The 23796-nt window shown below is 55.3% G+C and overlaps 10 protein-coding genes across 10 annotated transcripts; 6 read left to right on the top strand and 4 right to left on the bottom strand.

Moving 5' to 3' along the window:
- The first annotated feature begins 69 nt into the window (after positions 1–69).
- B0T15DRAFT_521301 (acyl-protein thioesterase-1-like protein) lies at positions 70–1375 on the top strand. Its single transcript, XM_062868554.1, has 4 exons — positions 70–136; positions 201–607; positions 676–1064; positions 1119–1375. The coding sequence occupies exons 2-4, from the start codon at positions 374–376 to the stop codon at positions 1222–1224; spliced, it is 729 nt and encodes a 242-aa protein (XP_062727166.1). The 5' UTR covers positions 70–136; positions 201–373; the 3' UTR covers positions 1225–1375.
- Positions 1376–1572: 197 nt separating this feature from the next.
- Positions 1573–3457, top strand: B0T15DRAFT_521296 (uncharacterized protein). The gene has a single exon (XM_062868553.1). It carries the CDS (start codon positions 1847–1849, stop codon positions 3314–3316), a length of 1470 nt encoding a protein of 489 aa, XP_062727165.1. The 5' UTR covers positions 1573–1846; the 3' UTR covers positions 3317–3457.
- B0T15DRAFT_409152 (uncharacterized protein) lies at positions 3458–5241 on the bottom strand. The gene is made up of 2 exons (XM_062865348.1): positions 4885–5241; positions 3458–4811 (listed from the first exon to the last, which is right to left on the bottom strand). Exons 1-2 carry the CDS (start codon positions 4974–4976, stop codon positions 3626–3628), a joined length of 1278 nt encoding a protein of 425 aa, XP_062727164.1. The 5' UTR covers positions 4977–5241; the 3' UTR covers positions 3458–3625.
- A 1091-nt stretch (positions 5242–6332) lies between these two features.
- B0T15DRAFT_72876 (uncharacterized protein) lies at positions 6333–8045 on the bottom strand. The gene is made up of 3 exons (XM_062871259.1): positions 7804–8045; positions 7468–7752; positions 6333–7410 (listed from the first exon to the last, which is right to left on the bottom strand). Exons 1-3 carry the CDS (start codon positions 7834–7836, stop codon positions 6502–6504), a joined length of 1227 nt encoding a protein of 408 aa, XP_062727163.1. The 5' UTR covers positions 7837–8045; the 3' UTR covers positions 6333–6501.
- A 421-nt stretch (positions 8046–8466) lies between these two features.
- Positions 8467–10625, top strand: B0T15DRAFT_72788 (uncharacterized protein). Its single transcript, XM_062871257.1, has 5 exons — positions 8467–8773; positions 8831–8903; positions 8960–8969; positions 9023–10200; positions 10271–10625. Exons 1-5 carry the CDS (start codon positions 8630–8632, stop codon positions 10414–10416), a joined length of 1551 nt encoding a protein of 516 aa, XP_062727162.1. The 5' UTR covers positions 8467–8629; the 3' UTR covers positions 10417–10625.
- B0T15DRAFT_72801 (uncharacterized protein) lies at positions 10356–11223 on the top strand. The gene has a single exon (XM_062871258.1). The coding sequence runs from the start codon at positions 10482–10484 to the stop codon at positions 11016–11018; it is 537 nt and encodes a 178-aa protein (XP_062727161.1). The 5' UTR covers positions 10356–10481; the 3' UTR covers positions 11019–11223.
- A 170-nt stretch (positions 11224–11393) lies between these two features.
- Positions 11394–13695, bottom strand: B0T15DRAFT_521277 (cytochrome P450). Its single transcript, XM_062868552.1, has 3 exons — positions 12039–13695; positions 11717–11936; positions 11394–11630 (listed from the first exon to the last, which is right to left on the bottom strand). The coding sequence occupies exons 1-3, from the start codon at positions 13201–13203 to the stop codon at positions 11429–11431; spliced, it is 1587 nt and encodes a 528-aa protein (XP_062727160.1). The 5' UTR covers positions 13204–13695; the 3' UTR covers positions 11394–11428.
- A 294-nt stretch (positions 13696–13989) lies between these two features.
- On the top strand, positions 13990–15589 carry B0T15DRAFT_72778 (RNA polymerase II transcription elongation factor-domain-containing protein). Its single transcript, XM_062871256.1, has 3 exons — positions 13990–14011; positions 14066–14337; positions 14398–15589. Exons 2-3 carry the CDS (start codon positions 14229–14231, stop codon positions 15441–15443), a joined length of 1155 nt encoding a protein of 384 aa, XP_062727159.1. The 5' UTR covers positions 13990–14011; positions 14066–14228; the 3' UTR covers positions 15444–15589.
- A 500-nt stretch (positions 15590–16089) lies between these two features.
- Positions 16090–18840, bottom strand: B0T15DRAFT_409144 (S-adenosyl-L-methionine-dependent methyltransferase). Its single transcript, XM_062865347.1, has one exon. The coding sequence runs from the start codon at positions 18797–18799 to the stop codon at positions 16523–16525; it is 2277 nt and encodes a 758-aa protein (XP_062727158.1). The 5' UTR covers positions 18800–18840; the 3' UTR covers positions 16090–16522.
- A 2382-nt stretch (positions 18841–21222) lies between these two features.
- B0T15DRAFT_72759 (DNA glycosylase) lies at positions 21223–23664 on the top strand. The gene is made up of 2 exons (XM_062871255.1): positions 21223–21302; positions 21529–23664. Exon 2 carries the CDS (start codon positions 21574–21576, stop codon positions 23383–23385), a length of 1812 nt encoding a protein of 603 aa, XP_062727157.1. The 5' UTR covers positions 21223–21302; positions 21529–21573; the 3' UTR covers positions 23386–23664.
- Positions 23665–23796: the final 132 nt, after the last annotated feature.

The following is a 23796-nucleotide window of genomic DNA, read 5'->3' as shown; positions in this document are numbered from 1 at the left end:
GTATGTATGGTACGCTTTCAAATCCTTAGTCCAATCCTCTTGATCCTTTCGACGAACAGTATCCCATAAACCACCGGCTACTTAGAAATCCACTCTCGCTCTCGCGCTTTCAGCGTCTAATTCGTCGTGACCCTTTCTGGTAAGCATTTAGTAATTCTTGTCTAAGATCTCGCCATGCGGATGGGGAAAGCAGCACTGACCCTAACCCTGAGGCAGGATCCCGACTTGCCCGAAGCTCGAAGCCCCGCTTTCACACAAACACCCGAGTCCCGACCACTCAACCGTGGGCAGCTGTGTACAGAGTACTTCGTACATACATTCGGAATCGCTCACAGTCTTGTTAGTTGCTTAGCTGCGGCTCCCTGGGGCGAAGATGTCGTCGTCAATCATACGGGCTGCTCCCATCGTCGTCCCGGCGACCGCAAAGCACACGGCGACCGTGATTTTTGCCCATGGCTTGGGAGACACGGGAAACGGCTGGACTGTCACCGTTCAGTCTTGGCGCAAGCAAGGGCGCCTCGACGGGGTCAAGTTCATCCTGCCCCACGCCCCTACCATTCCCATCACCTGCAACTGGGGTACGAGAATGCCGGGGTGGTTTGATATCGTGAGTGAGATCCTCGCTGGCACGACAATCTGTACTGCCACAGCCGCTTACACCGCTATCCATCCCAGCACACAATCGACGGCAACGTTGAGTCTCTCCGTCGCAACGAGGACGAGAAAGGAATCCTCGAGAGCCAGGCCTACTTCCAGGAGCTGATCCAGACAGAAGTCGACTCTGGCGTTCAAGTGGTCCTCGGGGGTTTCAGCCAGGGCGGTGCCATGAGCATCCTGAGCGGGCTAACTGCCAAGGTGAAGCTGGCGGGCATCGTGGCACTTTCGTCGTGGCTGCCGCTGAGCGTCAAGTTTGCCGAGCTGGTGCCCAAGCCCGAAATCAACAAGGAGACTCCAATTTTCATGGGCCACGGTGACGCTGATAGGGTGGTACCCACCGCGCTGGGGACGTTGTCGTACGACCTGCTGAAGGGCTTGGGGTATAATGCCACTCTCAAGATCTACCCGTAAGCTGGTATTCCCATCTCGCCTGTTGGGTGCTGGCTAACCGATTACTGGAGTGGCATGCCGCATATGACATTCACGGAGGAGCTAGAGGACGTGGAGGCGTTCTTGGTAGAGAGCTTGCGAGCGGCAGAGGACAATGAGGGCAAGTCCGAGCTCTGAACTTCTGAAGTACCTACCTAGGTAGGTTTTACACTTGGGGCCTGGTAATACGGGTTGGTCATGGGTGAGTTGAACTTGCGGAGCGATCAGGGCAGTTTTGATAGATCGAAGACTCCATAACTTAATAACGAGATGCCTTATTATTACGGAATACTTCACATTCAGATGGTTATCGACGATTCGACGGGTACCGTTGCCATTGGAAGTGGACATCCTCAGTCCCCACAATTCCTGGAGCTGGAACCCCACCAGCGAGACTGTGTCTGTGCTACTTTATCTTATCAAGATGTTACAACTTACAGGTGCAGGACCCGCTGTTGGCCCGACAAACTGTCACATGGGTTCGGGTTCGAAAGCAAGTTCGCCAAATGCCATACCTACTTGCAGATGTAGAAACTAGAGGCATTGCTTGGAAAAGCATCGTTGTGCTGATCCCAGTTTGTGTTTTGAGTTTGCTGTGTCAACTATCCCCACCGGTTCGATGGACGTTGTGGAGATCAGTTGCTCGCCCTGTCACTCACTTGGTACTAATATTAACCTTCTTCATCGCAAGTAAACAAAGTTTCGAGTCCGCGGTCAGCCACACCGGACTGCACCGCTACCTCCGCACCTTGCATCAACCATGGCAGCAGCGAACCGGCCACCTTCACCAACCCCCTCACAGCTACCCCCTATCCCCGCAAGCCCAACTTACTCTTACGCTTCCACCGCGAACCCGCTATCGCAGTACAACCTGCCCCTCCCTCCACCGCCCCGCCCGGCGCACGCCGTGCTCACCAAAACCGACCTGGAACACTCGCACGCCGCCTACGACGACCTCCTCTCCAGCGCCAAGGCCTACCGTCTCGCACTCGCCTCCCTCTCCACCGCCGCCTCCGCCTTCGGTTCCGCCCTCGAATCATGCGCCCGCCTCAAAGAAGCCCGCGCCGACGCCCTCGGCCCCGCGCAGGGCGCATCCCTCAGCAACAGCTTCAGCACAAAGCAAGCCTCCTGCACGGCCGACACCCTGCTCACCGTCGCGGGGCTGCAGCACCTGGTGGCGAACCACCAGCACATCCTGTCCGAGACGGTGTACCGCGCCTTCGAGGTGCCGCTGCTGCACGAGCTGGACAAGTGGCGGGCCGCGGTGGAGGACGAGGAGGAGGGCTACGCGCGCGCCGTGGCGGCGCAGAGCAGGGAGATCCGCCGGCTCGAGAAGGAGGGGATGAAGCTGCACCGGCAGCGGAGGCGGGACGTGGCCAAGTTCAGGAGCCATCTGGTCGAGCTGACGGGCAAGCTGGACGGGCTGACGGTGCTGCACGGGGAGCACGCGCGGACGCTGCTCCGGGAGAGCCAGGAGACGAGCGTCAGGATTGTGGAGGCGAGCTGCAGCCTTGCCAGGGCCGAGGTGGATATCTTTGAGAGCTTGGCGAGGAAAGGGTGGACCGGCGGCGGGTTGGAGGACGTGCTGGAGAAGGGCGTGGACTTGTTCGCCGCCGAGATGGATCCGCTGGTTGAGTCCGGGAAGGCGGCCGGGCTGGATGGGACTGCTGGGACTGGGAATGGCGAAGGGGCGAAACTGTTCAGCATCTTGCCGCCCAGGAGCATTCTGGCCGACAGTTCGGGGTCGGATACGTTGAAGGGAGGGAAGGATGCTCGCTCGGATAGTCTGCTGGTGGACACCGATCGGTATCAGAGCCTCGTTGGCGCGGTATCGTCGGACCTGCCCAGGGGACGAGATCGCGACACGGACAGCGTCTTTTCCGAGTTCAACCGGTCACGGGGCGTGCGGCCGTTTTCGCCTCAGCCGCAACCCTTAAGGCTAAACCAGGAGGATTTGCTGGGCGGCCTAGGGAGTGGCAGTGGTGAGTCCTCGTCCGGCTCGGGAGGCGGAGGGCAGAGGCACGGCGATGACAATCATGCGAGCGGACGCGACGACGACTGTGCCATAGAAGAGCAGGACGAGCAAGACGATGAAGAGGCACATCCATGGCGCAATGAAGGGCTACGGCAGGAGACGTTATCAATGGAAGAGCAAGGCAAGGCCGGCGTGAATATAAAAGCTCCGGAGCAACCCGGGGACAGCTGGAGTGTGACGGATGGGAATGCATGAAGGATCTGGCATAGATGTCAAGGAGTAGATGTTCAGATTTAGATCTGCAGATACGTACCTATTCCCGAACGTTCACCTTTTCGTACAGGCGCTGTTTGGAAAGGCATCTGGAATAGAACTGTACTAAGCTACATGGGGTACATGAGACATGAGTTTCATTGTCCCGCCACTTCTAAAACAACGTACGCCTGGAAATGCTAACGCTTGCCACCGCCCTTCCAGCAAAATACATATGGTTCTAGGCCGCATTTCTCGGGAGGAGCAACGCCACACGATGCACAGAACAGACATCGGGATCAGCCCCCTTTTTCAGTCATCCTTATCAACGTCCCGAATCTCTCCTCCAAACAGCCCCAGCAAGAAGTCCAGCCACCACATGAGCTTCCAGTACAGGCTTGCCTTGTTCCAGTCGAACTCGCCCGTTTCGGTTCGAGGCACCTCGCTCCCGATCATCGCACCGCTAAACCACCTCAAGAACGGGATATGGTTCATGATGCGCTGCGAAAATGAGGGAGCAGGCAGCAGGGCCTGTTCCATGGGAAGGAGCTTAGCCTTTCGTACGGTGGGTATGACCCTGCAGAATTCGTCGTCGCGGTGCTCCTGTGTCGTCGGCGCAGCGCCGTTACCGTCCCCGGCCGTCACTGTGCCTGAGGAGGCGGTGGGGCTATCCATAGCCATGGTATCGGCCGTCAGTGTGGATGAGAGTTGCGAGTGCGGAGGCGATAAGTCAGCGCTGCCGGGGTGTTGCATGCCTGCCGCGGACTGCGTCCTGGAGTGTCGCCTCAGCGATGATGTTCTGCGCAGCCCGGTTGCCATGGTGGCTGGGTCGGGCACGGCTTCGTCCCGGGAAGGAGGGATGCCGTGATACGGCTCGGCGTAGACGAGATGGCCGAGGATCTTTTGCGGCGAGGCGAAGATGGCGGCGTCCGCAGCCTCGGCAGACTCGAATGTTACCTTCACCCAGTGTTCGCCACTGTCTGCTCTGTTGACCTTTGCGCGCTCCTCGGGCGTTAGAGGCCGCCGGCGAGTGAAGGCTGGGTCGCGTAGATCGGACTTGTAGCGCCGGTTCTCTACGGGGGGCTCGCGCGGATAGTCTTCGCATATCCTGCCGGCGAGCTGCTCGTAGTGGTTGAGGGCGGCATATTGTTGCTGCGAAGAGCGGTAGCCGCGAAGAATCACTTCCGTAGGCGCTTGCTGCTTGTTGAACCGTGTTTGCGAGGCGGCCGCGATTTCCTCATGCGCCTGGGAGAGATTCTGGGTCGAGGTGGAGGGAATAAGGTTTGGTCTTCGTTGCGTCGCCGGCGTGATAGTCTGAGCTGTATTCTGGGTCTGGTTTTGGCTCGCAATCCAACTGCTAAACACTTTATCCGCGGCTGCTATCGTTGGGTCCTCTCTCTTCGCTGGCGTGGCGGTTTTCGACCTCGTGCGCCGCGTCGACTTGCCGAACGAGCCTGTCTCGTGGGTCATCTTCCTTGATCGGAGGGATCCGTCTTGCCTGGACGCGCAGAGAGTCAGATAAGGTAAGTCAGGAGCTAAGGGGGGGGGGGGGAGAAGACGTTATTGCATACTGTGGGAAGACCACGGCGTACGGTCTTTGAATGCCGTCGTCGCCAACATAAAGCTCCTCATCTGGGACGTTGTGTAGAATGTACGGCGCCATCGTTGGGTAAGTACCTAGGCAGCTTAGATGCGCCCTGACGGGCTTGGAGACCAATAGAAGCGGCGATGCTGTTGGAACGCGTTTTGGTTTTCTGTAAATGGTACTGGTGAGGCTCTGAACGGCATCAACACAGTGAGACGCGGTTTTTCGGTTGATTGAATCTGCCCCAGCAACAAAGGGAACAAGGCTAAAAGCATGGGCCACTTGTCAGGTCCCAAGTGCCGTACGTGGTGAAACGGTGAAAAGACGCGGCACGGATGTACTGTAACATAGTTCCGTACCTACACATGCATTCACGCTACCTCTGTATAATGCGTAAGTTACGCGGTCTGTATGTACCTATATTTGTACGTACAGCTCATATCTGTATCTTACATACCGGTAACTACCTATAAGCTTGAGGCTAGTACTGTACGGATATGTACAATATAATACAGTACAGTACATACATCCAGGTGTATTGGTAGGTCCCGTAGTTGCCAGCCGATTGCCTGTTTTTCTGCAGAATCCTGAGATCTTTGTATCATCCACATCAGTACCTAAGCAGTTAACTCGCTTTCGGAGGTAGCGATCGGTAGCATCTGACATCGTCGGCTTACTCCATCAGTCACGAGGCGGCTCAGACAGTGTGTACAGGGCGAAGACTGCGGTGGACCATCATTATAATTAGCATCTTGAATCTGCAGTGAATTTCTTGCTCTGTAGTGATACTAGTAATTCACCTAGCTCTCATAACCCTCCAAGACCGCTAGCGCTAAGCTCCAAATGCATCAATGCTAAAACCAAACACAACAACCTATGGGGTACGTCACGATGATTGATGACATGCTGCTGCGGGTTTCAAACACACCTCCCAGACCGAATGCCTCGTTCGGCCCTGGACCCCTCCTAGAGGACCCAAACCGAGCCCCATTCTTACAACGAGCTTGCTGAGCCGCCGGGTAACCCAAACTCCTCACCCTTAAGCTCTTTGATAATGAGCTGAGCTCTCGCAGGTTACCAGCGCACGTAGAAAAGAGAGCAGGGGATCGTCGGAACCTGCCGTTGTCCTCCTGTTGATGGCGAGGCGCAGTGGCTTCTGGTCCCACACCGCTTGCACAATCTGCTGTCTGAGCTTCTCGGACAGCTCGCCGAGGATGTTGGTTGTATCGGCAGACTTGATGATGCCGAAGATCTCGTCGAAGCATGTCTGATATGGGAACCGACGGCTGTCCCTAGATTGGGTTTCTGATGTCAGCGGCAGTGTTGAAAGGAAATCAGATATTACATACCCGGACTTATGGCTCGTGCAGAACAGGAGGCTGCCTATTCCAAAGTGTCTCTTCAAGGCCAGCGGGACTGGGGTGTACCAGGAGGCCTTCTTGATGGTGGCAGGGGAAACACCGGCTTTCTCGCAGAGTGGCTTCTTTGCACAGCTAGCATAGTGCCAACGATCCTGACCACGTGTACGCGCATCAAGCTTTAGGTAGTCGATGTACTGGCGGCCAAACTCATCGCCTGACGCTAGGCTGGTCCGAATCTTCTCCTAGGAGTCATGCAGCCTAACGTAGCAAATGTTCTGGGTAAGGGATCTCAGTGCTCCAGGGGTCTCTGGGGTGGCAATTGCTGACACGCTCTCCAAGAACTCCCGGATAGCCTGCGGTGCAGACGTGTCGGCACGGGTGATGTCGGCGCGACATCCGGTGTTGTATGTCTTGATGGTTCGTACGATGTCCTCGATACGCTCGTGGGTAGTGCAGACCATTTTTGAGAAGAACACCTGAACGATTTCGTATGCCGCGCCAGGCGTGAGCATGACAGACCCAAAACTTTTGTAGTGCGGGCTCCGAGTTATTCTGCGGCCGTTGAGGAGGTCGAATGAGCGACGGTAGAGGTCTGGGATACCCAGCCGGGTATACATCTCGCCGACTTCTAGCGTGCTGGAGAGGTCCACTAGCTGCTGGGACGGAGTCGTTGGTACTGTCGAGGCAGGACTAGGAGCGTGCAGCTGGCCTGGCGAAGACGTCCCGCGCGACCTGGGACCGCCAAGAACTGACTTATCCTTGGCCCGCCTCGGAGGGTTCACCCGAGCCACCCGCTGCGGGACATCCGTTCTTCGCGTGTCCGACATCGCGTACGTCGGTTGGGGCTTGCCGTGGGTAGGACGGATATCATGCGCTGTCCTGTCGTTGCTGACATCGAAACGACCCGGCTTGACGTCGATCTCCATCTCCACATCCTGCGGGTCATCCCGAGCATCGACCATTGCCTCGTTGGCCTCTGTCTCGGTTTGCATAAGATCGAGGGCGGTGGTCCCGGCCGGCGCATTGTTATTTACACGTTCCGTTCGCCGCATCATCGATAGATCTTCACAAATCGTAGAAAGAATCTCGAGCACCTCAGTCACGACGTTTGTAGGCGCATCCGTGCACAGGTGGCTGATGTACCCCTCGAGCTGCATGGGTTGGGATATTCAGCGGGCGTCTTATACGAGTCAGGCACCCTTACATACCTGTCGGATGTATGGGCTTGCGCTGACGCTATGCGGCGGTACAGCAAAGAGTGCAGGGAGTTGCGTGGCTCTGGCTGCCATCATGGCAGCTGCCCGCGCATCAGCATGGGACGATGTCTCATCGCCTCGGATGACGGGAGAGAGGGAGGAGGGCGCGTCATGAGCGGCAGCGGCCTGCTGCTTGAGGGTAGCGAGCGCAGCAGCCGCAAGCAGATGGAGGCCAGCCTCAGAATAGGTGGCGGTGGTCTTAGCCGGCTTGGCTGGGTTCTCCTCGTGTTGAACAGGCTACAGTGCACGTTAGTAGGGTTAATGATGGCGTAAATAGGACTAACCGACAGCCATAGCGCGATGCGAACGCAGGTACATCATACAAGGGCCTAGTAGACATGTGGCCCTTCCGAGGCTCGTGAGACCCGCCGCTTATGTTATCGAGCCGCACGCGGTAATATAGCCCAGGACGAGGAGAGTGGACGGTTCCAATATCAGCTGCAGGCGATGGACCTGATGGTGAGTGGTGACTATGGCGTTGTCGGAACCCCTGTAGTAGTGAGCGAAGCCGTGTAGTGGATAGTCTAAGTCGTAGCGGTAATCACATTCTAACGACTATAAGACTGCACTGGTTCAATGCAAAACAAATACGGATATGGGAGAGCACTCTAAAGTCCATTCGTTTGCGCTTGAGAATGGGGTTGGACGCGTCGTGCACCTAAAGTACATGTAGTTCACACGTCGCCATGTGATGTCTGTGTGCCGAGCTTTCCTAAGTTAACAGTGGAGAATGGCAAGCTTAACAGCGAACTGTGGCGCACTCTGTGGCTTGCACTCCCATCTTTCCATGGTCACAAAAGTTAACTACTAGTACCAGGTAGGTATTTTCTGAGGCGGTTCGCGGTGAAGAAAGTAAATAATGTTTCTGACCGTTGAAGTCCGACCGGCAGTAACAAACAAGGGTTCCACTAACTATGGAGCCCGCATATGTCCGCTCGGTACCAGTAATCGCATAAACTGCCACGTGGGTGCGGATATTTAGGTACGTAAATAAAATAAGCGGGATCTTATGTAATCATACCGTTGCAACCAACCCAAGAGGTGCTTCCCGGACACTCCCCTTTCATTTACACGAACAGGCATCAACAAGCCTGCCCATGGATTGAAATCTACCATGGAGTCCAGACAGAGGAAAGAAGAGCTTACGACAGACAAAAGGAAGAGATATGAGAACCCCGTTGAAGAACGACCGGAGCCAAGATACCATGTCTACATTCGGCTGCCCTTCAAGCGCGGTGACTTCGTCGACCCTGGGCCAGTGAGTTCTCGCACTGTGCGTCTCGTGATGCGCCCGCAACGCTAATATCTACCGAAGGTGAACTGGAGCGACAAGAAGTCCGAGGCCTTGTGGAGCATTTTATCTGATGTTTCCCTTGACGATGTCGATTGTTTGAGTCTTTTCCCAATCCCACTATAGCTGGGTAATTGCTGACTCGTTGCGCAGGGAACAAGCTGTGAGCCTTGCGATAAGCCCCGGCCGACAGGCGCGATACTGACACTGTACCAGAGCCGGCCAGTTTGATGTCAACGTCGATTTCGTCCTCCAGATGGCTAACTATCTGACCGAGCGCCATGCCTCTCAACTCAGGGCGCAGATGCTAAAGGCAGCAGCAATCCGAGGCTCCAACGCCCCGTCGCCGGTTCCTGGTGCGGATCCTCCGGGGGGTTATCCGGCATTCGCCGAGCCCTTGAGACGCACCGGGTCAGGAGCCGGCCGCGCTGGGTCGGCGCTGTCGATGCGCAGGGAGAATGCCACTTCTCTCCAGAAGAAGCCGGATGAACCCGGCGGTGCCGCCAAGACCGCTCTTCCCGTCCGCCCACAAACGTCCCGTACGCCGTCGTCCAACAGCACGCCAGTCCCGGCCCCAGTCCCGGCCCAGTCCCAGCCAGGCAGTCGGCCAGGAACAGGCAGTCGGTCGAACGATGCCCCAAGACGGCAGTTCCCGCACCTCCAGATCCCCTCCACCCAACAACAACAAGACCAGGACCCCGAACAACAGCAAACCGACGACGCCGAGGCGCCCCCTCCCAGCTCAGCAGCATCCACCTCTTCTTTCTCCACATCTTCCTCCTCGGACGCTGTGGAAAGTCGCATCATCCGCCGCCCTCCACGCTTCCAGCCCACCAAAGAACGGCGAAGCGGCGGCGACAGGCCTTTCGATGGCGACGTGGACGAGGAGGACGACCAGGACGAGGAGGAGCCCGTGTTCCTGCCTTTCAAACAACCGCAGCAACATCAACAAGAACAACCACAAACCCAAGGCGGTTCTTCCACCCAAGACGTCGCCCCAGGAGCCAGCAGCGGCAGTGGTCAAGACCTGGGCGCCACACTGCGCGGCGACATGCGCGATCTTGTCGGACGGGGCCAGCTGCAGACAGCGATGCGCGGCGATGCCGTGAGCCGGTCGCAGACGTCGGATTCGTCAGTCGGATCGGCGGCCATCGTCCCGAGGAGGCCGACTACGGCCGGCAGCACGGGAGCGGGGGCTCAGAAGAGGCGGGTCACGGTGCCGCCGCCTGCTACTGGTCAGCCCGGTACTCTTCTTCAGGGTGGGACTGGCCCGCTGTCGCCCAGACGGACGGCTGAGTTGGCGGGGAAAGGCCCCGGGCCCCGGGGAAAGGGGGCTTCGAGGGAGGGGAGTGAGGGGACGCCTAGTATGGGGAGCAGTTTCAGTGATCTGGATGGTGAGTCGTCTCGTCCCGTCTCTTCTTGAGGTGGGGGGTTTGCATTGACAAATGGGATTCTGGGGGATAGATGCTTCGGTCACACAATCGGCACTTGAGGAAGCCCTCGCCAGCCGCATGCAGGATGGAACGATTGGCAGCCGCATGAGCGTCATTGGTGGCACGATTGGGCAAGCCTTCAGGAGCCGAGTGTTGCCCAGGTCGAACCGGCAGTGAACGACTGAGGCAGGCTCAATGGGGGTTGAGGTACGATATGCGACGATAATACGGTACGTTTGAAGATGATGGAGGTACGAGACACCGAGGTTCATGACAGGGTCCGGGGCGTTGTGGGACGTTGTTCTGGTTTCAGGTCCTGTATTTGGCACTTTGCACGGCGTATCAACATGGAGATGGCGAGGCTTGTACGCTATGTATGGGTCTACGTGAAAGCAACACTGAATGGGAAAGGAAGTCTCGGGGTCAGTCGGGCGTTTAGGATGGAAATGAGAGACAAAGCCGGATGGAGTAAACAGGCCATTGCTGGAGCGATCTTAATCGCCTCGATCCTTTCAGCATGCGCCGGAAAAGAAACCAAAAGTAGAAAAAGACGGATTTCAGTGAGGTTCGAGATGTTTTCCCCCCTCTTTAACGATGAAGTTGACCGCCGCCAAGAAATCAATCGTCCTTCACCGGTCAATATGTCGTGCAGGAATTGCACTTCCTCTCGACCAACCACGAGGGGATCTCGCTCACCGGTCAATATATCTCAAACGACCGGTAAGCCGTCGTCGTTTGCTGGTTGGCCGAATCCATATGCAAGACATAGTGACCGGTGAGCCGTCTTCTTTGCTGGTTGGTCCAGCAATATGCAGAGATATTGACCGGTGAACGGTCTTCTGCAGAAGATATGGACCGGTGAGCCATTTCCTTTTGCTGGTTGGTCAAACAGTATGCAGTAGATATTGACCGGTGAGCAGTCCTCGTTTGCTGGTTGGCCAAGTGAGATGCAGAAGATATTGACCGGTGAGCGGTTTTCTCTTGCTGCTTGGCTGAGGCATGTTGGCAGGTGTGCCATCCTTTTTTTATGCAAGGCAGTTGGCAAATGCCGAGATGGGTACTACACCCGACTGGTACGTCAGAACTTAATCTAAGCTGATGTAAATCATGATACAATCGGGAGCTAAGTGATCTTGACCTTCATGTTTATTCCAGTGCCCCGAACTCCGAGCTCATCACCGACCGCTGTTCAAGCACGCCTCACGCTGACCAAGCAACCACGGGGAAATGAGATTGTCAAATTGGTCTGCGCCAGCAAAGGACCAGCGTCTCGTGCCTCCACGGACCGGAACATCCTGAAGAACTTGAACAAGGCATATGCGATCTGGGTCAGGGCGAACTGTTGGCCGGGGCAAATGCGAGGCCCGCCGCCGAACGGGATGTACTCCCAGCTGAGCGAAGACGCCCGCCGTCAGCAATCACGAGGAAACTGGCGCCTTGATAGTTGATACTGGTGCAGCAGAAAACCGACACTCACCTCACGCGGAGGCCAGCGTCCCACCGCTCCGGACGGAACTCGTCAGCGTCTGGCCCGAACACATCCTTGCTGCGGTGCAGGGAATGGACCGACCACCGCAGCGGCGTGCCCTTGGGGACGAGGATCGGCTGCTTGCCGTCCTTGCCACCGCCGCGCGGGAGGACGGTGTCTTTGTTGCAGGTCCTCGAGTTCGTTGCCACGGGGGAAAAGAGGCGCAGTGCTACAATTGACACAAAGCAAAAGGGGTTAGTTAGGACGGGGTGTGCCAAATCCCAAAAAGAAAAAGAAAAGCCTAAGGTGGGAGTCGGTGGGAGAAATCTACCTTCTCTGATGACATTGTTGAGATACTTCATCCGCTTCAGCTGCTCCCATGTCGGTGTGTCGTCGCCCACGCTGTCGATCTCCTCCCTCAGCTTCTCGACCACGTCAGGCTTTCCGGCCAGGAAGTAGAAGGCAGCCGTCATGGCCGTTGCAGTCGTGTCTCGTCCGGCAATGAGGATGGAGAGGATCTGGTCGATGGTGTAGTCCTCGGGCGGGTTGGCCTTGAGAAGCTCGTCGAGGAAGACGTAGTTGCGATCTCTGGCACCGCCCTTCTCGCTCTCGGCGATGGCTCGCTTCAGGTAAAATCTGACGTATTGTCGCAGCGCCCGGATGGCTTGGTCCAGCTTACGGTGAGGCAGATGATGCAGAAGGGTTCCGAAACGGGACTTCAAAGCGCTCTCTCGGCTCGCATACTCGAAGTTCCTGACGAACTCCTGCGCCTCGGGCGAAGCCTTGGTCAGCAGGTTTGTGGAATACCCCAGCAAGAAGTCTGTCGACGAGTCCATCGTCATGTCAAGCAGGATTTCCTGGATGTCGAACGTGGCGCCGTCCTCTGGGATGGCGGCGAGCATGTTCCCGATGTGACGGTCGAAGCACCCGAGATCGGCGACCTGGTCCCGTACAAAAGATGGTTTCAACATGGCACGCGCCCTGTGCCACGCGTCTCCATTGCTGGTGAATATGCTGTTAGGGCCCAGGACGGGCAGCGGGGCAAGACGTCGCGGGCCGTCGATGGGCCAGTCCTCCATCTTCGGGCCCATGATTGTCTTGATGTTTTCGACTTCGTCGGTCATGAGCATCCACCTGCCCAGGGCAATGGTGTAGTAGGTGCGCCCGCATTTTGCGAAACGGTTGGCGTAGAGGTCGAGCAGCCGGTGATTGTTGAAGGCACGTATCGCCTCAACGAAGGTATCCAGGCCCAGGATCGGGTCCTTGTGCGGGTAGACAGCCACATCGCCGCAGCCTAGACGGCGAGCGCGTGATTGGAACCGGTAGTTGTTGACGAGCGAGAGGTTGATCTTGATGGCGACGGCTGCAAGGCCCGCAACGAGCAGGTAGCACGAGACGGTGGCGTGACTGTTGTCGGCAATGAACCTGACGTAGGCTCGCTGCAGGCCCCAGACTAAGAGGACAACGCTGAGAGCGGCCGCTACGAGAGGCTTCATCTTGTGTGTGGCGCATGCAGCTGTCCAAGGCTCAAGCTGATCGTCCTTGGATGAAGAAGTGAAGGTGTGTTGGGCACCTCCAAGCTCCAAGCTGTTAAAGCATATTAGTAGTAGGTAGTAAGTGTAACCTCGCCGATCTTAAAATGTTACATGCCTCGGCACCCCACCGGAAGGGATTGCAGATACTGTACATACGGGCAGTGCACCGCGTCGAGCGCTGCATGATCATCACGGTCCGCTCTGGTTACCTACATGTGACCGGAACCGTACATACACGTACAGCATTTCACGGCGGGGGCAATCGCAGCGTTACACGTGCAGCCCCGCCTCCGCTCAGCCCTATATGTGGTGGTGATGAGGTAGCTCCAAGAAAAGAAGCGTTTGCCGTACTGGGATGTCTCCATCCAATACCTCTGACCCTTCAAGGTTTCAGGGCACTGCCACTGGAGAATACCCTGATAAGGGCTGAGGAATTGATGTGTTGCCAACTTTTCACCCATCAACTACGTCTCTGGGATGTTGGGTACGAGAGCGGATGCTGCTCGTGAGTCGTAGGTCCATACGTACCTTTCCGTATCTGGCATCCTGCTTCCTTTCTGTTTGTATGTTTGCCTGGGCTGACTGCTTCTCTAGCTCACATCATCAGACCTGGGCCAGTTGCTAGCTCACGCTTCACACCTGCGTCCGCTCCTCGAAAAAAGCCATCCCAATGCCATAGGAAGACGCAACCGTTCTCAGCCGTTGTACACGCTAGCGCTGCCTTAAAAACGGCAAATCAAGCCAAGAGCCGCAGTTCCGAAGATCCGGGGTAAGCAGCTCCACCCGCCGATCATTGTTCCCCGCTTACAATGTGACCCAACAGAAAAGGATTATGTAATGCAAGCCTCCGGGCTGCCGTGAAACGAAAGACCCCTACCTATCTTCAGCTGTCTGCGTACCTAGACTTGCCCTGACCTTTCCCGTCTTTCCAACAACAGCTTCCACACTCAAATCCTCATGATACATCTCTAGCGACATTCTTCGTGATGGCTACACCTGGAATCATAGACCCGACAAAGGCGGGCCAATATCCTGTAATTCTCAGCGACGCCTTACTGGGCAAGGCCTCCAACGAGACGTACACTGGTATAAGATGTGGGTACTCTTCTCCCTTGAGACCGTGGACAGGCAACTGACGTCTTTGGCCCACCACAGACAACCACCGACCGACGCTCTCGTCAGATAGCGCGCCGAGCACAGCACGCCTAAAGAGATCCGCCAAGGATGAATCGTACAATCTCGGCTTTGACGACCAAGGCGACAAGTACCAATACAACGGCGTCCGTACTCACGACGATGGCAACTACGTGCTTATATTCGATCCCACCCGCAAGGCGTTTGTCCTCCATCGGGTTGACTCCACGTTCCACATGAACATCACGCGCACGCCGACGGAGAGCAATGCCGCGAATCTACGCAAACAATTCCCGCATCTCGAAATCACGAGCAGCATCCCAGCCAAGAAGCCGAGGGTGAAGGCCACGGAGAAGGCCAACACCACGAATACCACGAATTCCACGAATTCCACGCCCTCAAAAGCCAAGGACGGTGCCAGCAGCAAGCCCGACAAAAAGGCCGTGGCATTGACGCTCCCCACGCTCAGCGGAACCCCGGCCAGCTCCGGCTCGCCCTCATCACAACAACTGGAAAAGAAGTCGGAACCGCCCGCGGCACAGTCGGACCAGGAAAAGAAGCCGAAGCGCCGCGCGCTGTCGCCTGTCGAATCGGAAGAAGAAGACGAGGACGACGGCGACGACGTCCTAACCTTGGAAATCCCACAGGGTAACCCGGATGCCTTCCGTGGGTCCAACTTCTCTGGCACCATGCCGGTGTCCCTGACGAGACGCTTCTCCGAGTTTGCCCGAGACATGGAACGAGAAACAGACGAGGACGACGACACCAGGATGGAAGAGGAGCTGGAAGCAGGGTATGAGGAGGAGGATGAAGACGAAGGGGAGGATGAAGAACCACCCCGTCAGCCGCCCGTTCAGGGTAGCCACACCAAGACGGAGAACTTGGTCGCGGTCGAACCCGAAGTCTACACGTTTGACGACGGAGATGACGACTCGAATGCGGATGCGGGCGGGAATGATGCCTTGGATCAGGATTTTGGAGACCTTGAGGCAGAGCTGGAAAGAGAGTTGGAGATGGTGCAGAATGAGGGCCATGAGAGTGATAGCTCCGTGAGCGAAGAGGACTGACGTGGTTTTTGTGCGAAAACCGATTCATTGCTCTGGGAACCTTGCTTTGAGATGGTCTATCGGGTGTTTCACAGTTTTTCAGGATACAAGCGGGAATCCGGCGTCAGGACGACACAGGCCAGTGTCATGGGTTGCAGTTCATTCACTTGTGGTTCTGATTTGGAGCATGGGTAGGCGTCTAAGGGCCGGCAGATAGCGAGGAATCTCTGCCACAGTCTTGTTTTTTGTCTTCATGTGGGTGTACCTGTATATGGGTTGCAGAGCTGGACACAAGACCGGATGATTTGACTATCACAGCTGTTGGAAAGGAGAATCGACCCTTCTTTTGTATCTGACACTGCCTAGTTCAGTAATGTAAAGACCGGGCCCCAGTTGGTTATATTGAAAGGGGTTAGGAGGAAACCAGCGAGCCAAGACGGGATACTTGTGACACATACTAATAAACCCTGTGCCATGGAAGAAAGGCAAGCTGGAACGGCGAAGAATACCAAGGGTTCGAATATCCTTCTTGCGAACTTGGGCGGATTTGTTAAAGGAGTCACTCTTGTCGAACTTGCCAGTCTCACCACCATAAGGATCTCAGATAACCATATGTTCACACCGAGGGAGCTGTGGAAAGTGCCATACAATCACAGAGCACGAGGTCCGATCATACACGCCACTCTTGCCCTTTTTTTTTAGGGCGGGTGTAGTTAAGGTATCTTTCTCCTGCTGTCTGATCACCCAAGCCTTCCAGTAACTGCTCAGTCATATCTCCCAGACGCGCGTATCTTATCCAACAATCGCTCAAATGGCCCCATGATCCGCGTAAATGAATAGTGCTAGGAACCTGAACAACTCCCCCATGATGTATCCCAGATGTCTAAGTGAACAGTGTGTGTGAAGCTTGAGCGACAACTAACACGAATCTTCCCCGTCACGTCTCTAACAGCAGAAGAAACACCCGTCTACCCAGTCCTTTCCTTGAAGTGGCACATTATCCACCTCCAGCATGACTGAATCCTTAAAATACGAGCTGCTTCCGGCCCCCACGGTTACAGTTAGTGAAGTCGCGAGCCCCTATGGAACCCAAAGGGGTCTTAGTCCGAGAGCACCCATGGTGAATTAGTTGTGCCCGTTCCCCAGATGATGACTTCGTCACCGATGTCCATAACACCCCCAGTGTCCTCGTCGCCGCGGACCGTCTCGGTGTCCGAGAGAGTGTCTAGCCTATCCAGATCCATCAGGTCATCCACACCTCGGGCGGGAGTAGGTTGACGGCCTTCGGCCTCTTCAACATCTTGAACTTCTTCAACCTCCCAAACTGGCTCAACCTGAGCGGGTTGCGGGACCACCTCGCTTCGTCCGCTGATGCTACGTGACCCAACAAAGCGGATCTCCTGCTCAGCCCTCTCAGCCACCACCATAACCGGCTCAACCTCACTTTGGCGGCGCTGGCCCTGCTCATCGTCGTCGGTATCAAGCGAGATGGAGACCACCTCCGGGGAAAGAGACTGATGACGAGCGGAGGGGTCGAATCCATCCTGAGCGAGCAGCCACTTGACGAGGTGTTCGTAGAGCGCCCTGACCACCGTGGGTGCGAAGGCGTTTCCTATCTGCCGCTTGATGCATCTTCCTTCGAACCGGTGCCACGTCGGGAAACCCTGCAGCATGGCGTACTCGAGTAGCGTGAAGTCTCGCTTGCCATCCCAGTGGTAGTTCTGACCGCCGCTCGTGGTGATGGTCTTGGCCAGCTGCGTCGGGTCCCACGGTGCCTTGGGCGGGTCGAAGCGCCTGCTGAGATGGGGCATGTGCAGCTTGTGGTGATTGAACCGCCGACTCCGAGACAGCGGAGAAAGCACAGACTCTGGGGAGGCCCATGGCTTCAGGCCACCGGCGCCGCCCTTGCTGTGCGTTGCGGGCGGAAATGGAGGGAGCTTCTCGCCCGGAGCAGAGCCGATCATGATGAGCCGCTTTCGGAGCTGTGGCACGCCGTAGTTGGCCAGGGGCACGACCTTCCAGCGCACCGAGTAGCCGCATTCGGTGAAGCTTAGTAGCAGCGCGTTGAAGTAGGCGCTGAACCGGGAGTGCAGGAGTCCGAAAGTCTGCTCCAGTGTGAAGAGCCGCGGCCGGAACTTCTGCAAGAGGGGCCCGCAGGAGAACAGAATGGCAACGTTCGCCTTGTCGTTCTTTCCAGCCACGGTATGGGCTGGGGACCAGAACTGGCAGGGCGGGGAGAGGTGCAGAATGTCCACCCTGTGTTGGATGTCTTTGCACTGGAGCAGGTCGGAAACATTCATGTTGTACACCGTGCACTTAGGAAAGTTGCTCCTTAGCGAGTCGGCCGCGTGATACCAGTCGTCAACTGCAAACACCAGCTCTAGACCGGCGCGCTCGATGCCCCTCGAAGCACCGCCAGCGCCAGCGAAGACGTCTCCCGCTGTGTAGCGCTGTCCAGGTGAGAGCTTTGGCGAGAGAGTGCAGCTGGTGGGTGGGTTGGATTCCAAGTCGACCACTTGGCGACTGGATGCGCTGGGATTGTGTGAACCGCCAGGCACCTTTCCACCGCGCCATCGGTTGAGTTTGTGTGCGTCCAGTATCCTGTATTCAGGATCCGCTGTCGCCTCGTCAATCTTGACAAGGGCCCATTCACAGGGCTTCTCATTGGAGCCGTGGAAGTGAATACGATATTGGTGTCGGCAAACCAAAGCCGCGTTGGCCTTGATCCATTGCCGTCCCTTGCTCCTCCAGTACAACTGGTCAAAGCGATGCTCAGGAAAAGGCGCATTTGTAATCCTCAGCTCCCTTGCGCTCTTGACTGCAGTCACAGCCACGTCCATCAAAGCCTGCTCTTCGACTTGGCTGCGGCCCTGGGTTCGAATCTCTGCCACCATTACAAGCTCGTTGAGCTTGGGAGGCAACATGCCGCTGAAATGCGCCGTCCTAGCGAAACCCCAGCCACGGAGGACAATATCTGCACCCCGATGAAGCTGAATAATGGACTTGATCCTCAAGAACTCAACTCCAAACGCAGAAACGGCACTGTCCACTTCGACGGTCATTCCGGGAAGAAGCAGGAGCCCATTGTTGGTACAGTACTGGTTAAGTTCTCTCCCCTCTGCTCTCGAAAGACGCGGGGGGTCGGAGGCGGGGGGATCGTCATCGCCAGTGAGATCGATGACCTCGAAGATCTCATCCGCGAGATTATCCTCGAACTCTTGATCTGCGCCGTCGACTTGGTCCGAGTTCTGTTCTCTACCCTTCACTGCCCGTCGGTAATGGGAAGCAGCCCACCGCGTTTCTTCCTCGATTTGCCGTCGCCAACCAGCGACTTCCTGCACCTCATCCTCGTCGTCGATGATGAATGGACCGGACATAGAAGGCAACCTGGGGATTTCAGCAATTGATGAGATTGTCGTGGCTCTTTGCTGCAGAGTTATGCCGAGCGGCAGCGAGTATGTAGACGTTGGCGTCGGGTCAGCGAGGAATTGTGTTAGGCGAAAGGGGAGATTGAGTTGGCGAAATAAAAAGATCGGAGGGAGGCAGGCTGGGATTTTTCATACGCTTTGTGAAAGAAGTGACCTTTGGAGAGTGAGAACAATGGCGGAGATGGAAAGAGCTGCAAGGGTATCTATCCTCTCAGCGAGGTGCGAGGGATGATGCTGGGGGCGACGCCTCTGGAGGCCGGAGAATGGAAACTCATCTATTGTATATAGTACGTTTTCCTCTAATCGAAGACACGTTGCTTACCTGAAATCCCTTTAGCCCGTTTGATGACCATCTGATAGACCCTTTGTGGACACTCTGAGTGAATTAGAATCCTGAGGGTAGAAAAGACCAAGTCGAGTGAGCGACTGGTGGTGAAGCAGCGGTTTTCAACCACAGACCTGGATTACGAACACCTAGAAAATATCATCTGATGAAGCAGGCTCAGCTTCGGACTCCACAGCTTGCTAACGACAAAGGGAATACAGAAGAGTCTCCCAGGACTTACCGCTCGGCTGTTTCGTTTGGGGAGTCCATATATCAACTCATAGAACCGAACAACGAATAGATCGGACATCGCCCTAGGGACCACCCAACATGGGCCGGTCAACCAACTCCAGCCGTAATGTACGTTGCGCGGCAGAAACTGAGGTCTGAGGTTGAAATAGCAGGAAGTCTCTGAAAGGACACTATCTCGATGGATGTCGCTGCAGACATCAAAATGCCCAAAAGCATGCAACACATAGGGATGATGGCAACAGTGGTAAATTCTGCTCTGCGGGCCATATTCCGAACCACGTTTTGGGGACAGTACATTGGTATGGTTCATCCCCTTACACGGCCAGGGTTGTGTGACGACGTCAATTCAGGGGTAAAATTGCCAGTGCTTTGTCAACTTTGGATCGGATGCCATTGAAATGCCCTGGCAACCAGGGTTAGGGCCTCTATGTACGGGTGCTACAGGTTCCGAGTTCCGAACATTTGATGGCGGGGCGGCCTGTCTTCGACTCGTGGCCCAGTGCCAAAAATTTTCCCTTCGTCTTCCGATCTCTACTTTTGATCATTTGGCAAGAGTTTCCATACCCATGTAAAAGATTGGAATCTTCAGATTTCAGGCCTTCATCCTCTCTCTTTGATGACTTGATGTTGTGCTATGCAGACGAGAATACAAACTGTGGCCACTTGACAACGTCGCTGGTGTACTACCGCCTGCCACCAGGTGCAAGCTCTCATCTGATAGGTACGTTCTCTTTACTGTCCTGTGTCCTGTTACATCATTTGCTTCCTGATGACCTTTCAATTCGACAAAACCTTGACTGCTGAGTTTGTCTATGAGGAGAAAGAATATTCTGATGTTCCCTTGAACATTTCTACATGCTTTCATGATTCACGGGGCCTAGTCTTTGAGCTGACTGTCTGTTTCCAGTGCACTTTCCATCTTATCTCGCTTCTCAACTTCAGGTGTGCAAGAGAAAGATCCAATCATGCCTAGGATCTCCCGTCGTTACCCTGTTGCTGCTCTTTGATACCTTATGTATGATTAGGCATACCACTTCAAATTATCTACAATCTTTCAGTAACTTATGCCTGCAACTGGGAATGCCTGCGCCTCTTGACCATCTAAACAATAGATAACTATGAGATAGGGACCCGATGATGAGCTTGCGTTTACCTCGGGCTGTTAGGTTCATCTGACCTTTCCTGGGCTAGCAAGTGCATGGTATGACTCGATGTTAACTGCCATGCCCGAAGCAAATCCATCCTACCTCTTGAAATGTTGAACTCGGCAAGCTCACATCACGAGCAGAGTGTTTGCCTCAACTTACCTTGCGTGAAGCGAGCGGTGCGACAACGATGTGGTCGTGATCCGAACTCAAGGCCGCCTCGGTTGCTCCTTCCTCGAACTCGACTGCAATACACAGTATAGGAATCATCTGTATTACTCTGACTTTGTAGAACCTGACTTTTTCCGACTTCAATCTCCAACCCCTCAGGTGGTGCTGTGCCTGATTCACCTGCCCCTTCTTCCGTTTCTCCTCCGGCTGGCCAGTGGGAGGATATCACGGGCATCAAGTCGACCAAATCCTGGAAACCTACCCGGTGTCAACCCGTTACGCAACAGGATAGTCCGCCGAACCTCGTGGCCTTTCGCGCCCTTCTCCTCAAACTGAATGCACTCCCGCTGTGACTGCTCAGCCATACAGATCTTCTCAAGATCTTCTCTCCTACCTGCCAATCTCAGATATCCTTTCGACCCTCTTTTGTTGCACCAGCGAACACACCGGTACCACCCAGGCAATCCTCGAGAGTTGTGCATCTCTTCCGACAACATCAGATCTGGATCTAGAGACTTCGCACCTGGCCGGCGAGGGTACAGTCATTCCATATACGAAGGTCGGTCGACCAGAGCGAATGACGGGTTAATATCCTTTTTGTGCTCCACGCTTCCTTTACACACTACCACCACATCGGCCGACAGCTACTGTCCTCGCTCATACCGACCTCTAAGACACTTCATACATCAGAACTGCCTTTCTTGCGCGACTATTGTTGCTGTCTTCCATTGCGATCCAAATCCATACCTGATAGCACAGCTTCCAAGCCGCTAACCATCTTGTAGCACCGGAGGCTTTTCATTCAACAGCGACCAAATATTTGGTTCAAGATGCAGACACGTTCGCAAAAGAGGAAGCTTGTTGACGCTATGGTGTCGACCAGCGTAGTGGCTGGTGCACCCATTGCACCGGCTACGGTGGTACAAGCTTCGACAGTCACCAACACCTCTGGCTCAGCGGGCAGTTCAAAATCCGTGAGCAAGACAAAGGGCGGTGGCACGAAGGGTAAACGCATCGGAAAACAGAGACAACCTCTCAAAGGTGGTTGGGTCCTGCCCCATGGTATGGGGGCGGGAGTTGCGCGACTAGATGCCGGCAGTTCTCAGAGCGCTGAGTCAACGGTTTTGAGTCCTCAACTTGCGGACTCGATCGTTGCGCCGAATCTGATCGGGGTCGACCCTCCTGCTAGTCCGCATCCTGGCATTAAGGCCGCACAGGGACAGATGAGACAAACCCGTCTGTCTCTTCGCCTCAGCAAGGTTGGCGTTACAGGCCAAGACAGGACCGACAAAAGAGAAGAGCCTGCCGTGAAGTCAGAGAATGTTGACAACCCATCGATCAAGCACGAACAAGAGGAAATGCGCCCGAGTAAGCGCTTGCGCATTACCCTTGTGGCAACTGGAAAGACGTCAGCTGCGGTCCCCAATAAAGGAGCACGAGAAGTTATGCGCGTGAAAGTTGAAGAAAAGGATGAGCCAAACCAACAGATCCCAAAGCTTTTGGTGGTCAAAGGCATTGCCTTCAAGGATGGCGTGGTCACCAAGACATTGGAGAGAATCATTGTTGACGCCTCGAAAATCCTTGACCCCAACTTCAAGTTGACTTTGAGAAGGGGCAAAGAGAACCCATACGGACTGACGCCGGGATTCTCACCATACCCATACAGGCGCGTTCCGACGCCCGAAGCCTGTGAGGAGGTGCACGGGATCCTAACTGAGTTACACGGAGAAGTCAAGCAACCTGAGAAGATGCCTGCTGCTTCTCTGGAGATAGCTGGATGTGGCGAAGTCCCCTGCGTTCTAGATGCGCTCTTGAGGACGTTGATCTCTGGCAATACCCTGATGGCAATGGCAGATGCTGCCATCAAAAACCTGGCCGAGCATTACGGTCTTCGACAGGAAGGCACTGGAGCCGGGAGTATCAACTGGGAGAAGGTTCGGCTGTCATCACACGGAGAGCTCGTTCAGGTTATCAGAGTTGCCGGCAATGGGCCTAAGAAAGCGTCCCATATCAAACAAATCCTCGACATTGTTTACAAAGAAAACTTGGAGCGCGCCAAGCAGCAGGCGACTGTGGCAGCAGACACAGCCCAGGGCGATAACAAGGCTGGCATGGTCACCCCGGATCTTCTTTCCCTCGACTACATGCACAACATGAGCAAGGATGAGGCGCTGGCCAAGTTCGTGAGCTATCCTGGAATCGGCATCAAGACAGCCGCCTGTGTCACACTCTTCTGCCTGAGATTGCCTTGCTTCGCCGTGGATACACACGTCCACAAGTTCTGCCGTTGGTTGGGTTGGGTTCCGGAGAAGGCTGATCCAGACAACTGCTTTCGGCATGGAGACTTCATGGTTCCTGACCATCTGAAGTATGGCCTGCACCAGCTGTTCATTCGGCATGGTCAGCAGTGCTTCAAATGCAGGAAAGCTACGAGACCAGGGACAAAGGACTGGGGAGAAGCGCCTGACTGCCCTCTGGAGCACTTGATTGACCGAAGCAAGGACGAGGTTGCGCCGAAGGCAAAGGTCAACAGAAGGGTGAAGGAGGAGACGAGCCCAGATACGGACGAATCGGAGGAAGAGACTCTGGGCACGGACAGCTCGCCCAGTGATGTGGATGAGGATCTGGAGGGGGAAGACTAAACGCAAATGACGATAATCGCCTCAAAGAATATGGAGCAATGCAAGGACGAGGACGGTTGTGGCTGGAAATGTCAATGCTGGGGATTTAGATGGTAATTTGCAGATAAACAAAAAGAGCAACTCAGTCAGAGCTCCCTCAGCCATCCCTATTAGCACATCTCCTAGAAGACTCTGGTATAACAATACCCGGCAGCTCAATATAGACACCTTACGTATGAGGTTAATCAAGAGGAGCATCATTCATCGCAATAAGGGCTTTAGTTGTATCATGATTGTAACATCCTCGTGGAGGACGTAAATACATAACAGTTTGCACAATTACAATACGTATTACAATACTGCAAGGGTCATAATGGTGCCCCACCTTTGCCCTGCAAAGACGCGTCAGTCACTTTGAGATCTTTCGCGACT

This window comes from Chaetomium strumarium (assembly GCF_033439665.1).
Source record: "Chaetomium strumarium strain CBS 333.67 chromosome Unknown B0T15scaffold_1, whole genome shotgun sequence".
In the NCBI taxonomy this organism is placed as follows: Eukaryota; Fungi; Ascomycota; class Sordariomycetes; order Sordariales; family Chaetomiaceae; genus Chaetomium; species Chaetomium strumarium.
The sequence above is the reverse complement of the archived record's forward strand: the minus strand, read 5'-3'. Positions and strand labels throughout refer to the sequence as shown.

Bases quoted from the DNA above. Each gene is read 5' to 3' on its own strand.
- B0T15DRAFT_521301 (XM_062868554.1), top strand. From the start codon at position 374: ATGTCGTCGTCAATCATACGGGCTGCTCCCATCGTCGTCCCGGCGACC. The intron at 608-675 runs GTGAGTGAGATC...TATCCATCCCAG, and splicing joins TGCCGGGGTGGTTTGATATC to CACACAATCGACGGCAACGT. The intron at 1,065-1,118 runs GTAAGCTGGTAT...CGATTACTGGAG, and splicing joins GCCACTCTCAAGATCTACCC to TGGCATGCCGCATATGACAT.
- B0T15DRAFT_521296 (XM_062868553.1), top strand. From the start codon at position 1,847: ATGGCAGCAGCGAACCGGCCACCTTCACCAACCCCCTCACAGCTACCC.
- B0T15DRAFT_409152 (XM_062865348.1), bottom strand. From the start codon at position 4,976: ATGGCGCCGTACATTCTACACAACGTCCCAGATGAGGAGCTTTATGTT. The intron at 4,812-4,884 runs GTATGCAATAAC...CTGCGCGTCCAG, and splicing joins TACGCCGTGGTCTTCCCACA to GCAAGACGGATCCCTCCGAT.
- B0T15DRAFT_72876 (XM_062871259.1), bottom strand. From the start codon at position 7,836: ATGATGTACCTGCGTTCGCATCGCGCTATGGCT. The intron at 7,753-7,803 runs GTCGGTTAGTCC...CGTGCACTGTAG, and splicing joins GTTCGCATCGCGCTATGGCT to CCTGTTCAACACGAGGAGAA. The intron at 7,411-7,467 runs GTATGTAAGGGT...CAACCCATGCAG, and splicing joins CAAGCCCATACATCCGACAG to CTCGAGGGGTACATCAGCCA.
- B0T15DRAFT_72788 (XM_062871257.1), top strand. From the start codon at position 8,630: ATGGAGTCCAGACAGAGGAAAGAAGAGCTTACGACAGACAAAAGGAAG. The intron at 8,774-8,830 runs GTGAGTTCTCGC...TATCTACCGAAG, and splicing joins ACTTCGTCGACCCTGGGCCA to GTGAACTGGAGCGACAAGAA. The intron at 10,201-10,270 runs GTGAGTCGTCTC...TCTGGGGGATAG, and splicing joins CAGTTTCAGTGATCTGGATG to ATGCTTCGGTCACACAATCG.
- B0T15DRAFT_72801 (XM_062871258.1), top strand. From the start codon at position 10,482: ATGATGGAGGTACGAGACACCGAGGTTCATGACAGGGTCCGGGGCGTT.
- B0T15DRAFT_521277 (XM_062868552.1), bottom strand. From the start codon at position 13,203: ATGAAGCCTCTCGTAGCGGCCGCTCTCAGCGTTGTCCTCTTAGTCTGG. The intron at 11,937-12,038 runs GTAGATTTCTCC...TGTCAATTGTAG, and splicing joins CAACAATGTCATCAGAGAAG to CACTGCGCCTCTTTTCCCCC. The intron at 11,631-11,716 runs GTGAGTGTCGGT...GTCTTCGCTCAG, and splicing joins GACGCTGGCCTCCGCGTGAG to CTGGGAGTACATCCCGTTCG.
- B0T15DRAFT_72778 (XM_062871256.1), top strand. From the start codon at position 14,229: ATGGCTACACCTGGAATCATAGACCCGACAAAGGCGGGCCAATATCCT. The intron at 14,338-14,397 runs GTGGGTACTCTT...GGCCCACCACAG, and splicing joins GACGTACACTGGTATAAGAT to ACAACCACCGACCGACGCTC.
- B0T15DRAFT_409144 (XM_062865347.1), bottom strand. From the start codon at position 18,799: ATGTCCGGTCCATTCATCATCGACGACGAGGATGAGGTGCAGGAAGTC.
- B0T15DRAFT_72759 (XM_062871255.1), top strand. From the start codon at position 21,574: ATGCAGACACGTTCGCAAAAGAGGAAGCTTGTTGACGCTATGGTGTCG.